The sequence below is a fragment of the Apus apus genome, chromosome 7 (genome assembly GCF_020740795.1).
Source record: "Apus apus isolate bApuApu2 chromosome 7, bApuApu2.pri.cur, whole genome shotgun sequence".
Classification (NCBI taxonomy): domain Eukaryota; kingdom Metazoa; phylum Chordata; class Aves; order Apodiformes; family Apodidae; genus Apus; species Apus apus.
This window is the reverse complement of record NC_067288.1, coordinates 3289286-3302807: the sequence shown is the minus strand read 5'-3', so window position 1 is coordinate 3302807 and position 13522 is coordinate 3289286. Positions and strand designations below refer to the sequence as shown.

Sequence of the window (13522 nt, the reverse complement as noted above, 5' to 3'; positions counted from 1 at the left end):
CTTCTGGCTGTCTGAAGTCCTCTCCATCTGTCTGAGCTGGCTGCCTGCATGCTTCTTGCCTGGCTCATCCCCATCATGCTGGAGGGCTGCCAGACCTCACCAGCTACCAGGAGAAGACATCCCTACACTCTGAGGTTACTGGACAAGGGCTGCCAGCCAAGGGATCAGAGTCAGAGGCAGCCTTCTCATGTTATGTTGTCCCTAGTCAAGGGGAATGGATACCCACCATTTCAGGAGGTCTCTCAGGAGACCACCTTCCTGGCAGGATAACCAGGAATTTCAAACAGCTTGGGACGAGCATGGGAAGGTGGTACCAGGAAGGAATTGGAATCCCTCAGGACTCCAGACCGTACCTTGAAGCTTGGCTGGGTGGATGCAGGAGAAGGAGCAGCTCTTCAGGTAGGTGGTCCCCATGGGGCAGGAGAACTCGGCATAATACACGTGGGACTGGTCAGGGACGCCGCAGTCAACAGGGTCACAAGTCACAGACCTGTCCCACCATCCTGAGCTGCATGTCAGCACCAGCTCCTCCTGTGCAAAAAGCAAGGCTCCATCAGACCCACAGACTTCACCTGAACAGGATGGGAGGTGCTGGTCTAACAACCTGGTCTAATACAAGATGTCCCTGCCCATGGCAGGGGAGCTGAACTAGATGATCTTTGAAGGTCCCTTCCAACCCAAACCCTTCTATGATTTCTGCTTCCCAGACTGTTAACCCAGCCCAGCAGCCCTCAGACATGGGCTGCAGACTAAAGAGGTGTCCCTCAACTCTCCTTGATGTCCCTTCACTGGCTGAGTACAACTGTGCTGCTCAAAAGGTCAAAGCTGCCCTCCTAGCCAACACGTTCTGACTGAACCTGAGGTGGTGGCTCCAAAAGGCATCACTAACACTAAGCCTGATACTGCTGGGTGCATGGCAGGATCATGGTGCAGCTGAACCAAGTGGAGAGGATGCTCAGGGGAGAGCTGTGTGCGTTCTCCCAAAACACCTCCAGGTGAGTAGAATCCCACAGCCAAACCAGTAACACCACTTTTGGGGGGGGAAGGCCAGGCACCTGCAAGTGGTGACAGCCACAAGTTCTCCATCTCACTGCCAGATGCAGGAGAACTGTCACCAGAGGCAGATTTATTTTCTGCCTTTCACCTCAGAGGAGAACGGGAACCTTTTGGTTTCCCTGGGTGTGCCTTGGCCCACAGAACCAGGCACCCATGTAATTAATGACCTCCCCAGTAATGATGGGCTGAGCAGTGAATCCCTGGCTGCTCCATCTTACTTTCCAGTGCCCACCTCTCCCTTGGCAAACACCAAGGCCTGCAGCACAGGACAACACCTGCACGCCAGGTGTCACCAGCACTTGCAACTCTCCGAGCAGACAAAAGGTCCACCCTGCTGACACGTAATTAATAACCAGAGACATTAGGAAGGAATCCCACACTGTGAGGGTGGTGAGACCCTGGAACAGGTTGCCCAGGGAAGCTGTGGCTGCCCCATCCCTGGAGGTGTTCAAGGCCAGGTTGGATGGGGCTTGGAGCAGCCTGGGCTGGTGGGAGGTGTCCCTGCCCATGCAGGGGGGTTGGATCTAGATGATCTTTAAGGTTCCTTCCAACCCAAACCAGTCTGTGATTCTCATTCTATGATGTGGACTGACTCACCTCCACTTGTCTCCACCCCATGTGAGTTCATCTCCTCACTGGGGCTGGTGCAGGGACCAGCTCAATCCTGGAGACTCCTGTTCCCACCACTCCAGGAACAGCCCAAGCATGTTACATGCTCTGCCCACCACCCTGTGAAGGTGACTACCCAGACCCAAGGCAGCTCAGCTCTTGAGGACACATCAGTCCCAGGTCTCCTTGGCCAACAGCTGAGAGCTGTCCTGGCTTGCAGCTTTTATGAGGCATCCCCGACCCTCTGGACAGCAGGACAAACCCTTTCATGGTGACCTCTGTGGTGCCCTGCTGGTGTGGGCAGTGTTATTGCAACACAGCACAAAGGAAGAAAAGCTTCCAGAGCTGCCAACTGCCTCTAAATATAGTCACTCTGCAGTGACTTCATTCTTTCCTGAGCCACTAACTCCAGCTTCAAGAGAAATAAAAACACCTCTGGGATGTTGAACCCTCCCAGCGACACCCAACCAGAGGTCAGAAATGTCCACCTCTCCCTCTGTGGGAATGTGTCCCCTTGGCTGGAGATGTTCCCTGCAGAGCCATGGTCTGCAGGCAGCACCAGGCTGGGCCAGACAGAAGGGCTGCAGTGAGGGAAGGAGAGGGGTCCCCAGAACATCAGCACAAAGGTTGGGCCGAGGTGTGTTGGAAGAGCAAGTGAGGAGGTCAGGGCTGGAGGAACAAGGTGTCCTGGGGTCACTCCAACCACCTCAGGGTGGTTAAACCTTTCTTTACTAGAGGCTACGAGGCCACCCCCGCTCTGAGGTCTACTCACCTGGGTGGAGCCCAGGCTCTTCCCATTGCTGGAGTGGAGGACAAAGCCCTTTTTGCAGGTGACGATGCACACCATGTGCCTTGGTCCATCAGAGGTGCAGTTGAGGGTGGCAGCATCAGCAAGGAGTGGCCGTGTGCATCTTCCTGATCCTGCACAGGGACCATGGACACAGCTGCAGAGGAAAGCAGAGGAGATATCAGCAAGTAGTTCCAGGGCTTCTGCAAGAAGGAAGCACTCTCTGTACTTCTGCATCTGCATGGGATGCTCAGAAGGTCACAGATGCCTACAGAGATGCACACCTATCCCTCAGCTCCAGCTTCTTCGAGGCTTGAACTCTCCTGATGATCCAGAAGGGTCCTTTTACCTTGGCTCAGCCTTGACCCTACACTTCCTATCACTTCTACTGATTGAAGGGCGACAGGTACATAACCCCTGTATTAGCCATCAGAGATTTAGCCACAGAGAAGTCTCCAACCACAAGGAAAGGTTTAGCTGGAGAATAAACCTCTGCAGACACCAGGGAACCACTCATGAGGTGTTCTTCCAACTACATGCAGTCCCCCCTCAGACCTTGGCAGCATCTTCATGCCCAGGCAGAAGCTGGACGTGCTGTGGCTTCCTCCTCCACCCTGCTCTGGTCACCTTCCCTCTCTGCTTTGATGGGCTTCAGCAACTCTGCTCTTCCACAGCCTCACCCAGCATTTCAAGCTTATGCATGTTGACATCAGCTCCTTGGGAACAAGACCATGTATCTCCCATCACCTGGAAACCAGTAGCTCCCCCCATCACCACAGCAGCTCACCACCAAGGACCAGCCATTAGGTGCTGGTCAATTAAGCATCACAAACAGTCCCACAGTGAAGATGAGGGCCAGCCAGGGGACAATGGTCTCAATTATTTACCAAAATGGTATCCAAACACCTCCCCTCTGCCCCCTGCTTCACATGGAGCTGCCAGCAGGTTTGGGGTGTTTCACCAGGCAGAGGCCACCTTCACCTCTCATATTGACTCACCCTCTCCAGCCAAGGAGGCACAAAATGACCCCACGAACGACACACAGGGAAAAATTAAGAAATGTCAACGTGGACATGAAGGGAACACAAGGTGCTGTTGGCTCTGGACAAGCCCACTGAGCCAGAGACACAGCAGAAACCTGCAGGCCACAGCCCTGAAAGAGCTGGTGGCCACACCACGATGGAGAACGAGAAGAAAGGGGCTGGTTTTTTTTTCAGTGCAGACCTGTTTATGAAGTGAGAAATGGCTTGGGGGCAGCTGCTGCAAATTCTTTCACTGGCTTATATTTCCACTTGCTTCCTTTTGAAAGAATTGGGTTTCCCAGCACAGCGCCTGTCAGGTCGTTAGCTTCTGATGGCATCTGGTACCAATTGTGGTCCCCTACCCTCCCCTCCCACCCTCACCTTCTCCAGGCAGCTGCTTTGCTCCCTGCCTGTGCCCCCCAGCTGGTGCATGCATGCACACAAGCTCCTGGCCCTAACTCCACCCCCTCCCTGGTGGACTTACTGTCCTAAACCTCCTTGTGCATGTCTTTCTGCACACAGACATGTGAGAGAGGCTGAGCTTCTCCTCTTTCCAGCCTTCTTCTGGTTGTTCCTCACCAGTCAGAGGCAGGTGAGGAGCTGCAGCTGGTGCACAGCAGCCCTCCTGCCATGGTGCTCAGGGCTGCATCAACAGCCCATGGCAAGAAAGCCCTTCCTCTTGGGCACCTCCTGGCACCACATGGATGTTATCCAGCCAAGTCACAGCACACATGCTGGGAAGCAGGGCTGGGAGATGACTGGTGTGGCCACCAAACATCTGTAGGCTACGGGGAAGCTGAGTGGCTGCACCAGGAGCCCAAGACAACCTGACTTCATCTGCTCATCAGGTTGAGTTCTGGAGCTTGCACTCCATGCAGCCCTGGTTTGCAGAGGATGGTGGCACCTCCAGGCACATCTGGCCAGGCCTAGTGCTTGGTTGGAGCAACTCTGCCCGTTGTCTGGGGTGCCCTTGGCAGCTGGGACAACACTTATTAGATTACAAATAAGGAAGCCCTGGCCCTTTCCAGCACTTCTGGGCACATTTTCGTTTTCCAGCAGTTTGGAAACAAAACCAGCAACTACAGAGTCACAGGAGGGTCTGGGTTGGAAGGGACCTTAAAGATCACCCATGAGCACAGACACATCCCTAGACCAAGCTGCTCCAAGCCCCATCCAACCTGCCCTTCAACACTGCCAGGGATGGGGCAGCCACAGCTTCTCTGGGCAACCTGGGCCAGGGTCTCACCTCCCTCACAGCAAAGAATTTTTTCCTAATGTTTAACCTAAATCTTCCCTCTTCCCATTTCAAGCCATTCCCCCTTGTCCTATCACTCCATGCCCTTGCAAAAAGCCCCTCCCCAGCTTTCCTGGAGCCCCTTCAGGCACTGGAAGGTGCTCTAAGGTCTCCCTGGAGCCTTCTCTTCTCCAGGCTGAACACCCCAACTCTCCCAGCCTGTCTCCAGAGCAGAGCTGCTCCAGCCCTCAGGTCATCTCCATGGCCTCCTCTGAACTCATTCCAACAGCTCCTTGTCCTTCTTGTGCTGGGGGCCCCAGCACTGGACACAGCCCTGCAGGGGGGGTCTCAGTGCTGAGATGAAGCAGATCGATAGGTCAGCCAGTTCTTCATTTCATTATTGCACACACCAAACGTGACACAGATGAGCTTTATGCAGAAGGGACTTAGAATAAGCAAATATATTTTTATATACACCCCACACACTCCCCCCCATGTAGAAATTTTATATATCCATGTAGATATATCCATATATAGCCACATAGATACATTTTCGAAACCTCGGGATGGTTTGGATTGGACGGGATCTTCAAGATCATCAAGTTCCAACCCCCCCCTGCCATGGGCTTTCTCCTTGCCCCCAAAGATGCCCAGCTTATTTCCATTCTCCCTGGGACTGACACTGCCTGTATCCCACAAACACCCACTAGGTGTTCCCTTGGAAATGACCCGATTCCTATTGGCTCAAGTTGTGAGGAGTTGTCCTCATCCCATGCGTCGCTTTGAAGTCTGGTGCTGCTATTCCAGACCTGAAGAGGGGCTCACATCACTGAGGACTGACTGGTTTGCTTGGATTTTTTCTCAAAGATCCAAATAAGCTTCGACATATCTATACAAAGATACAATCTCCACCTTGAAGCTTTGCCTTTGTCACCTCCCTCATCGTTGTCGGCACCATCGTGGCAACCACTGCAATACCCCGGGTCAGGACACCCTGGAGCCTGGTGCCATCCAAGGGCAGGACAACAAAAACAAGCTGTGTGGTCTTGGTCCACCACAGCTCAGGTAACAAGAGGGAATAAATCCTCACTCCCTGCTGCTGGAACTCCCTAACAAAGGCTGGGTCAGCAAATGGTGCAGTTAGGCCAGGTCTGAGCTCAGCATGCAGGAGCTTTTTTCTCCTTTTTGGTGAGAAATGCAATTTCTCTGTGGCAGCTGCAAACTCCTGACATTTGGCCACTGCTGATTCAGGTCATATAAGATGTAGGACAAGCCAGTTTTTTTTAATTATCATTCCTCCCCCCCCCCCAAGCATGAAACATCCAAAAAAAAAGTCAGTTTTTATCCCAGCATCTTTTGAAGCTCAAATGAATGATTTGTCAACAACATTTTCACAAGCCACCAAGGTTTTTCTCCTAACTTATTCCACATCAGCACCCACCTGCATGATCTTCTGGGGTCACCAAGTCCCAGAACTCATACATCAAAGAAAGCTTCTGATCTGGAAACGGGTGAAACTCCACCTAGTGATGGCTCTAACTGCTCTGGAACCTAGAGTGTTTTGTTCTGTAATGGGACCCATTCTATAAACTAGGAATTGGTTTTGGGAACCTTCATCTCTCTAGAAGAAAAGCACAAGGCCAGCAATGGAGTAGGTTGAGCCCGTAGTGACAGTGCCAGTAGGGAGACAGAATTTTGTCCTAGAATGGATGAAATTTTGCATTGCCAGCAATTATTTCACAGAACTTGGAAGATACTGATGGATTCACCCAAGCCAAGCTAAGCCAGGCCAGCTACAGTGCAGGTAACTGAAGTATCATAAATAATCCATGAACTGCTGTAGCATCAACCCAAACGTTCAAACCAAAGGTGGCTGCTAAAACAGCCCTTGTCACCAAGCTCCAACTCTAACAGGGGAAAATTATCTTAAGATGTTCATCTCGTGGTGTAAAGTTTTGGGGAGAAGGGGTTATAGGAGATGTTGATGGAAAGGGAAAGGCTTCAGCCAAATCTCCTGAAGTGAAAAAGTTGCCTGGTGGAGTCTGGATTGAACATCAGGGAGATAAAAGATGTTTACCCCCAGGTAGTTGAGCAGAAGAGAATAGCTAGGAAATGAGAAAAGGTGTTTTGGAAAGACTAGGGAATTTCTCCCTTCAGGCATGTTTCTCCTGAAGGGGAAAGGTCTCACTTTTCCCATAAATCTGATAGCAACCAACCTTGTGGGAGCAGGCTACGTGTCCAGACCCAACGACGGTGATGATTCTCGATTACGATCTTCACTGAGGTTGCCACCTCAAGATGAGATGTTTGCTTCTCTACGTGACTCCCAAAGAAACTTGGCAAAAAAAACCCCCATCATCCCTGTGAGTCATCCACTGCCAACTACCTCACAGGCAGAGAAAAGGCACCAGTAAGATACTTGTGACCTACTGGCCATAGTGGCAAAGGAGGTAAAAGAAGCAAGAGAAGACCAGTCTTCATATTTTTTTCCAGATGATCCATTTCCATCATTTTCAAAGCTGAAGGAAATTTCAGGTTTGGTCTAGCCAGCTTCCCAACCTGAGTCAGGACCTACCTACCTTCATCACTTCTGGGAGGAGTTGGCTTGACTCCTTCCTGAAGGCAGATGGCCCCACCTGCCCATCGTGAGGCCAGTACCCAGGTAGGATTTCTCTACCAGAACTCCTCAAGGGTCCCAAAGCTGCCTAAAGAACACTTTGATCCACGTCCAATCCCCATGGCTACATGCTGCACCTGACTTCTGCCACCTTCTCTCTTGTCCAGCCAGAGGAATTCACTTCTGACCCCCAGCCACCACCACGAAGGGAGTAGAAATTGTGGAGGGATTTAATAGGGACCTGCAAGCAGAAGGTGTAGCTGGACTGCAAGACTCATGGTGCAAGACTGAAGGAGAGGAGATATTGAGAGGATCTGATCACTCTGTACACACATACACAGAAAAAGTCATCTCCTGGCAGGAGGCTTTTAGCCCTTTTAGACAAGGATGGAGAAAAAGCAACACATTTCATCTGGAAATCAGAGGCAAGTTCTCAGCTGAGATGGTTATGGGATACAAGAATAGCTCAGCAGGGGAGATGGTGGCCTCATCACCTCCTGCAGCCTGGAACATGAGAGAAGAGAGCCTTCTGAAGGACATGGTTCATCCAGTTTCTGTGACAAAGAAAAACCAGTGCCTGAATGTGACATTAGGGAAGGCAGAGGCAGGGGCAGGCTGGCTGTGGCAGGACACCAAGGGCTCTGCAGATGAACCCTGGGGCGTCCCAGCACTTATTCCCTTCCTCCCTGGGCATGGGAGGGACAGTGTCCATTCCAGTCGGAGAATAAAGGAATTGAGATCACGTTTCAGGATTTCACCAGGAGCTGAAATGGGCTCTGTGTTGAACTTCACCATCCCTTGATGTACCAGGGGTTGGCCAAGCTTAGAGCAAGTTTATCAAGTCAAGTGACCCTTTCCACGAGGTGACACCAAGCACCTTGTTTCTAAGCTGCTGAGCTGCTGCATTTGACAAGTGATAGAACAAGAGGAAATGGCCTCAAGTTGTGCCAGGGGAGGTTTAGACTGGGTATCAGGAACAACTTCTTCACCCAGAGGGTTGTCAGACCCTGGCCCAGGCTGCCCAGGGCAGTGGTGGAGTCATCAACCTGGAGGGATTTAAAAGCCATATAGATGTGGTGCTGAGGGACATGGTTCAGTGGTGGCCTTGGCAGTGCTGGGTCAATGGTTGGACTCAATGATCTTAAAGGTCTTGTCCAGACAAAACTATTCTATGAGTCTACGATCAAACTGGTGAAACACTTTTGCTTTGGGGGGTGGTTTTTTCCTAGGTGAGACTGGCTCATCTCAGGGAAAGGCAGAAGATGCCTTGAGCATCCAAAAAAGAAAAAACAAAAAGCCCACTATTGTATAGAGAGGAATAGGGCAGCCCATGAAAATGGTCCTTGCACCTCCAGGGGTTTCCCTTGCCACCTCCCCTCTGGACAATAAAGTTGAGGTGAATGATCAAGTCCTACAGCAGAGTCTTGGCCATCACTGCCCGTCAGGGACACACAAGAGAAGCACCAGAGGTCAACAAGCCTTGCTGTTGTAGCCTCAAGGACAGAGCCAAAGGCTGAGGTGGTTCCATACTCCAGGAAAGGTGGTGATCAGGCTTCAAGGCTTGGTTCCTGACCAGACCACAGCTCAGCCCACCAGGAGTGACCTTGGGATCCATCCTCTTTGTTCAGAGCCCCCAACCACGGGGCACCCTAGGCCAGCAGGAAGCACAGGCAACACCAGCATCTCTACTCAGGGTCCCCTCAAATTTTCACACCAGTACAGGTCATCAATTGACCTTGCATTAAAAAAAACACCCCAAACCAACCAAAGAAAACCTGCTTGGGAAATGACCCTCTCCTATCCAGCAAAGAAAGTTTAACAATTGAAAATGTACTGATCTGACTTTTTGTCTCCCTGACACCTACTTTCCATATAAAATGAATCCAAACCAGACTCCCCTTGATGCATTAATGTGGTTTTGGGGTGGTTTGTTGGGGTTTGTTTTTTTGAGGGGTGAGGGCAGGGCAGAGGAAAGGACTCCCAGGAAGTAAAAACACAACAGGGATTGCCTTTGGTAGCACCTCTCCTGTGAGCTCACCCAGGCATTTCCCAGCACATGCTAACAGAAAATAAAAGGCACTGAAAAGAAAAGCAAGGCAAAAATAGAAATACAACAGGGGAAGTGAACAATGTTCCTCTGGTTTGGTAAATAGCCTGTACCAAGGAAAACAGGAGGGACTGTTTGAAAATACAAAGGGAAGGATTCAAAAGCTGGAGAGCCTGAGATTCCTGGGTGGAAACTCACTAGAAGTCTGAGTTCTGCTTGGCCTCCTAAGGTTGGGTTAGGGTACAGGAAGCAAAAAGCAGCCCCAAGCTGCTACAGAGAGGGCTCCTGGAGCTGGTACTAAGGTGCAATGGAGGGACACCACACTACTTTGCTCTTTCCACCCTCAGTGCCTCAAGCAAGTTTGAAAGCAGAAGGCAACTCTTTTTTCCAAACCAGGATGGACTTTTCCAGTGTCAGACTCCTGCTGCATCCTGACCTGGAGGTGGCTGCATTTCATCAGCCCAAGCACAAGGCCTTCACTTCCCCCAGCCTGCAAAGCCCTTTGAGATCCTCCAAGGATGCTCCAAGAAGTACCACACTGCCATATATTTATTCTTTTGGCAATGAGCACTTCTAAGCTGAAGCCAGGAAACCTCCTTTCCCTGTTGCTTTTGTTACTGTCCTTTTCTGGGATTATTTTAGGAAAGTGCTCACAGGCACGTTCAAGAAGCTGGGGTGTGTGTGAATGGTCAGTTTGATTCTTTACAGCAACACCACAGACCTTCTGTGATCTTTTACAATCCCATGTCTCTAAACCTCTTCAGATTTCATGCTCCTGCATTTTTATGGTGGTGTTTTTTTTTTTTCCCCCCACCAGACTCCACCAGGCTTTTATGAAATGGATTATTAGCCCTTAAAAAAAAACCCAAGTACTGCTGTGTATTAGTTCTGGAGATTAAATAGATTTTAAAAAATGTAGTAAAGCATGGACACCTGGAAGTTTGCTGACTTAGCAGAGGCAGAGCCTTTATTACCAGTGGGGCTACTGGAGGCTGTAAGCCCACCCTCCCCCTGCTAAATATTCCAAGCCTTTTGTCCAGAAAAGCTACCCCAGAAATAGCATTTCCTACTCTGAGGCTTTGATTTACTCAGGGTGTTTGGTGAGGGCAGGTGTGTAACCTTTGATTCAGCACCTGGCAGCTGAGCCAAGGCCACTGGGAGCCTGCAGGGTGGTGGTGGGAAGGAGGGGAGAAGACATGAGGATGCTGCTGGGTCCTGCCATGCCCCCACGAAGAGACCAGCAGGCAGCTCTGCACACTTTGGCCACACAGCAACCACCTTGTGCTTCTGCTATTTTTCTCTTAAAAGAAAAAAAAACACATCTATTTTTCCTGTCTGTTTGTCCCTATATGAGCTTCTCCCCACCCAGGGACCATGCCCAGTGGGTCTGTTTCTCCTTGCAGTCACTTTTGAGGGGGAAGGGGAAGCTCGTAAGCAAGAAGAGCACAGAAGTACTTGGGAAGGATGAAAAAATGTCATTGAAAAACCACATCAGTTGGCTGGGGCCTTAGAAGCATGTGCATACATAGCTGTGAGGGCTACCAGGAGGAAACAGCCCACACTTCAGGTGGACACTGACCCTTTCATGTAAAGCTGAGAATAATATTTATATGCTGACTCACTGAGATTTATGTTTCTGTATAAATCACACGCACACTTAAAAGAAAAAGCAAAAAGCAACTAGAGAACACTCATGGCTTCCAGAACTCTCCATAAATCAACTGTACCATGATCCCACGAGCTTGTAGACACACACACTCATTCATTATCAGGGGTGTTGCTCCATCCAGGGCCATCACCAGAAGAAAAATGACAGTAGCAGTGACGCAATGACCCTAGCAAAGCCCTTCACTCTTAACACCCCTGCAGCTCCAGCAAAGCTTGGACCTAAAAACCAGCATTCCCAGTTTGAGTAACAGGCTGATCAGAGCACGCTGGAGCAGCAGGTTTCTGAATTCTGGGAGCTAAAAGCAAAGCCAGGCTGGGCAGGTCTGTCATCTGCCCCCCTACCCCTTTGGGCCAGAGCCAAGCTCCACCCTTTTGCCCCTCCTCTGCTCAGCACACTCTTCCTGCCCTGTTTATGAAGTCTCTTTGGGATGATGGTCCCTTCCCTGTCCCTTTTCCAGCAGGACCCGCTCAGGGAGCAGCTCCTGCTCTGCAAACACTGCCCCTGCTTTGCTGCTGTGTGAGAACAGGGGGATGTCTGCGAGAGCCCAACATCAGGAGGTTGAAGTTATCACTGTGTCACGACAGGGGCAACATAAGACTTGGTGAGGAGCCCGGGGTGGACAAGGAGCCAGCACAGAGAGGAGGAGAAAGGCTTCATCCTCACGTCCCACAGTGCAGGGAGGACTGGAATGGATGGAAGTGGAGCTTGTGAAGCAGATCCTGGAGAAGCCAACACTTCAGCAGCAATCCTCAGTGGTAACTCCTCAGAGCAGAAGGAGCTTGGTTCTCCCTCTAGGCAACTGTCCTTTCCTACAGCTCAGTGCAGAGGCACAGGCCATGCACAAAACCAGTATTTCTTCCCTTCCATCCTCCACCCCAAAAAGCAAATCAAGACTCACTCCACTGGATTTTTCCACACCACCTCAAAAGCCACCTGAGAATAGCCATGGAACACTCAGTGATGTAGATAAAAACTCCACAACTGAAGCACAAAGCCCCGGAGAAGTGCCCTGAGGAGACCATACCTGTAGTGCTGATGGCCACGTGCCTCCTGGTGCTGCAGGAGGCAGGTGGTGGGGTCAGAAGAGCCAGGCTCAGCTGAAGTCCTTAGGGCCACGGCTGAGATGCCCACCAGAGGGGAGGAGAAGTTGAGCAGCACCGACGCAGCCTGGTGGGATGGGCCCTCCTGGCCATGAGTCACATTGATGATGAGGGGGTTGTGCTGGCATGACAGCTCATACGTCCCTGTGAGAAGGGGAGAAGAAAGAAGCCACTAGCTCAGTTCCAGGGATATTTCCTCTGCTTTTGATTCACCGCTTCTGTTCCCCGACACATTTCATGTATCACACGGCGGTTGGGGTTGCAAGGGACCTTAAAGATCATCTAGTTCCCATCCCCCTGCCAGGTTGCTCCAAGCCCCATCCAACCTGCCCTTCAACACTGCCAGGGATGGGGCAGCCACAGCTTCCCTGGGCAACCTGGGCCAGGGTCTCACCACCCTCACAGGAAAGAATATCTTCATAATATCTCAAATAAATCCCCTCCTCTTCCAGCTTGAAACCATCTCCCCCTTGTCCTATCTCTCCCTGCCCTTGTAAAAAGTCCCTCCCCAGCTTTCCTGCAGCCCCTTCAGGCACTGGAAGGTGTTCTAAGGTCTCCCCAGAGCCTTATGTTTCTCCAAGCTGAACAACAACAACTCTCTCAGCCTGGCTCCAGAGCAGAGCTGCTCCATTCAACCCTCTGAGCATCTCACTCCAACAGCTCCACGTCCTCTTTTGCTTTAGGGGCTCCAGAACTGGACACATCCCAATAGCCCAGGTTGGGAAGCAGAAGCTGCTGCAAGGGGGGGAAGGACAGGAGACAGCAGCATCCGACCCAGTGAGGTCATGGCAATGGTGAGGGTACTGGTGGGCTGGAGCCACAGCCCAGAGGTTGCTCACCCAAAGAGCGGTTCAGCCCGTCCACGTCGCTCAGCTGGATGGTGACCTTTGGTTTGTGCTGGTGGCTGGGGACATCAGTGCCATCAGAGGCCAGGAAGACCAGGAGGGCGCTGGGCACTGCAGGTCTCTCAAAGCACACCTGGGCAGGAGGGCAAGAAGAACCCTGAGAGCCTGCAAACCCAACCCAGCCTTTCTGATCCCAGGATACGCAAGAGGGAGAGAAAGAGGGAGCGTTGGGGAGAGAGCAGGAGCTGGGTGAGGGGGCCAGAGACTGCAGATGTGCAGAGCAGCAAATGGTGGGAAGAAAGAGAAGAGGGGAAAGCACAGGAACACAATCCTCTCCCTCCTCATTCCCCTTTAGCCTCCCACTAGGCTTTCCCACATGTATCAGTCCTGCCTCGCCATAAATCCGTGGCATCTTCCCAGCTTCAACATTTTCTGCTCTTAAAATTGGGCGACACCTGAGCCAGACCTGGATACCCTTTTCTGCCCTCCTGTCACCAGGCTCCAGTTCCCAACCCCACGCAGTGCTGGCTGGGCAA

At 51.4% G+C, this 13522-nt stretch overlaps 1 protein-coding gene across 1 annotated transcript in view; it reads right to left on the bottom strand.

Moving 5' to 3' along the window:
* PAPPA2 (pappalysin 2) overlaps nt 1-13522 on the bottom strand; it is a 91600-nt gene that overhangs the window by 29446 nt on the left and 48632 nt on the right. The window contains exons 12-15 of the mRNA XM_051625028.1: nt 12981-13119; nt 12066-12285; nt 2438-2609; nt 354-531 (exon numbers count right to left, since the gene is read on the bottom strand). Coding sequence (XP_051480988.1) covers nt 354-531; nt 2438-2609; nt 12066-12285; nt 12981-13119 — 709 coding nt within the window. The remainder of the gene's footprint in view (nt 1-353; nt 532-2437; nt 2610-12065; nt 12286-12980; nt 13120-13522) is intronic.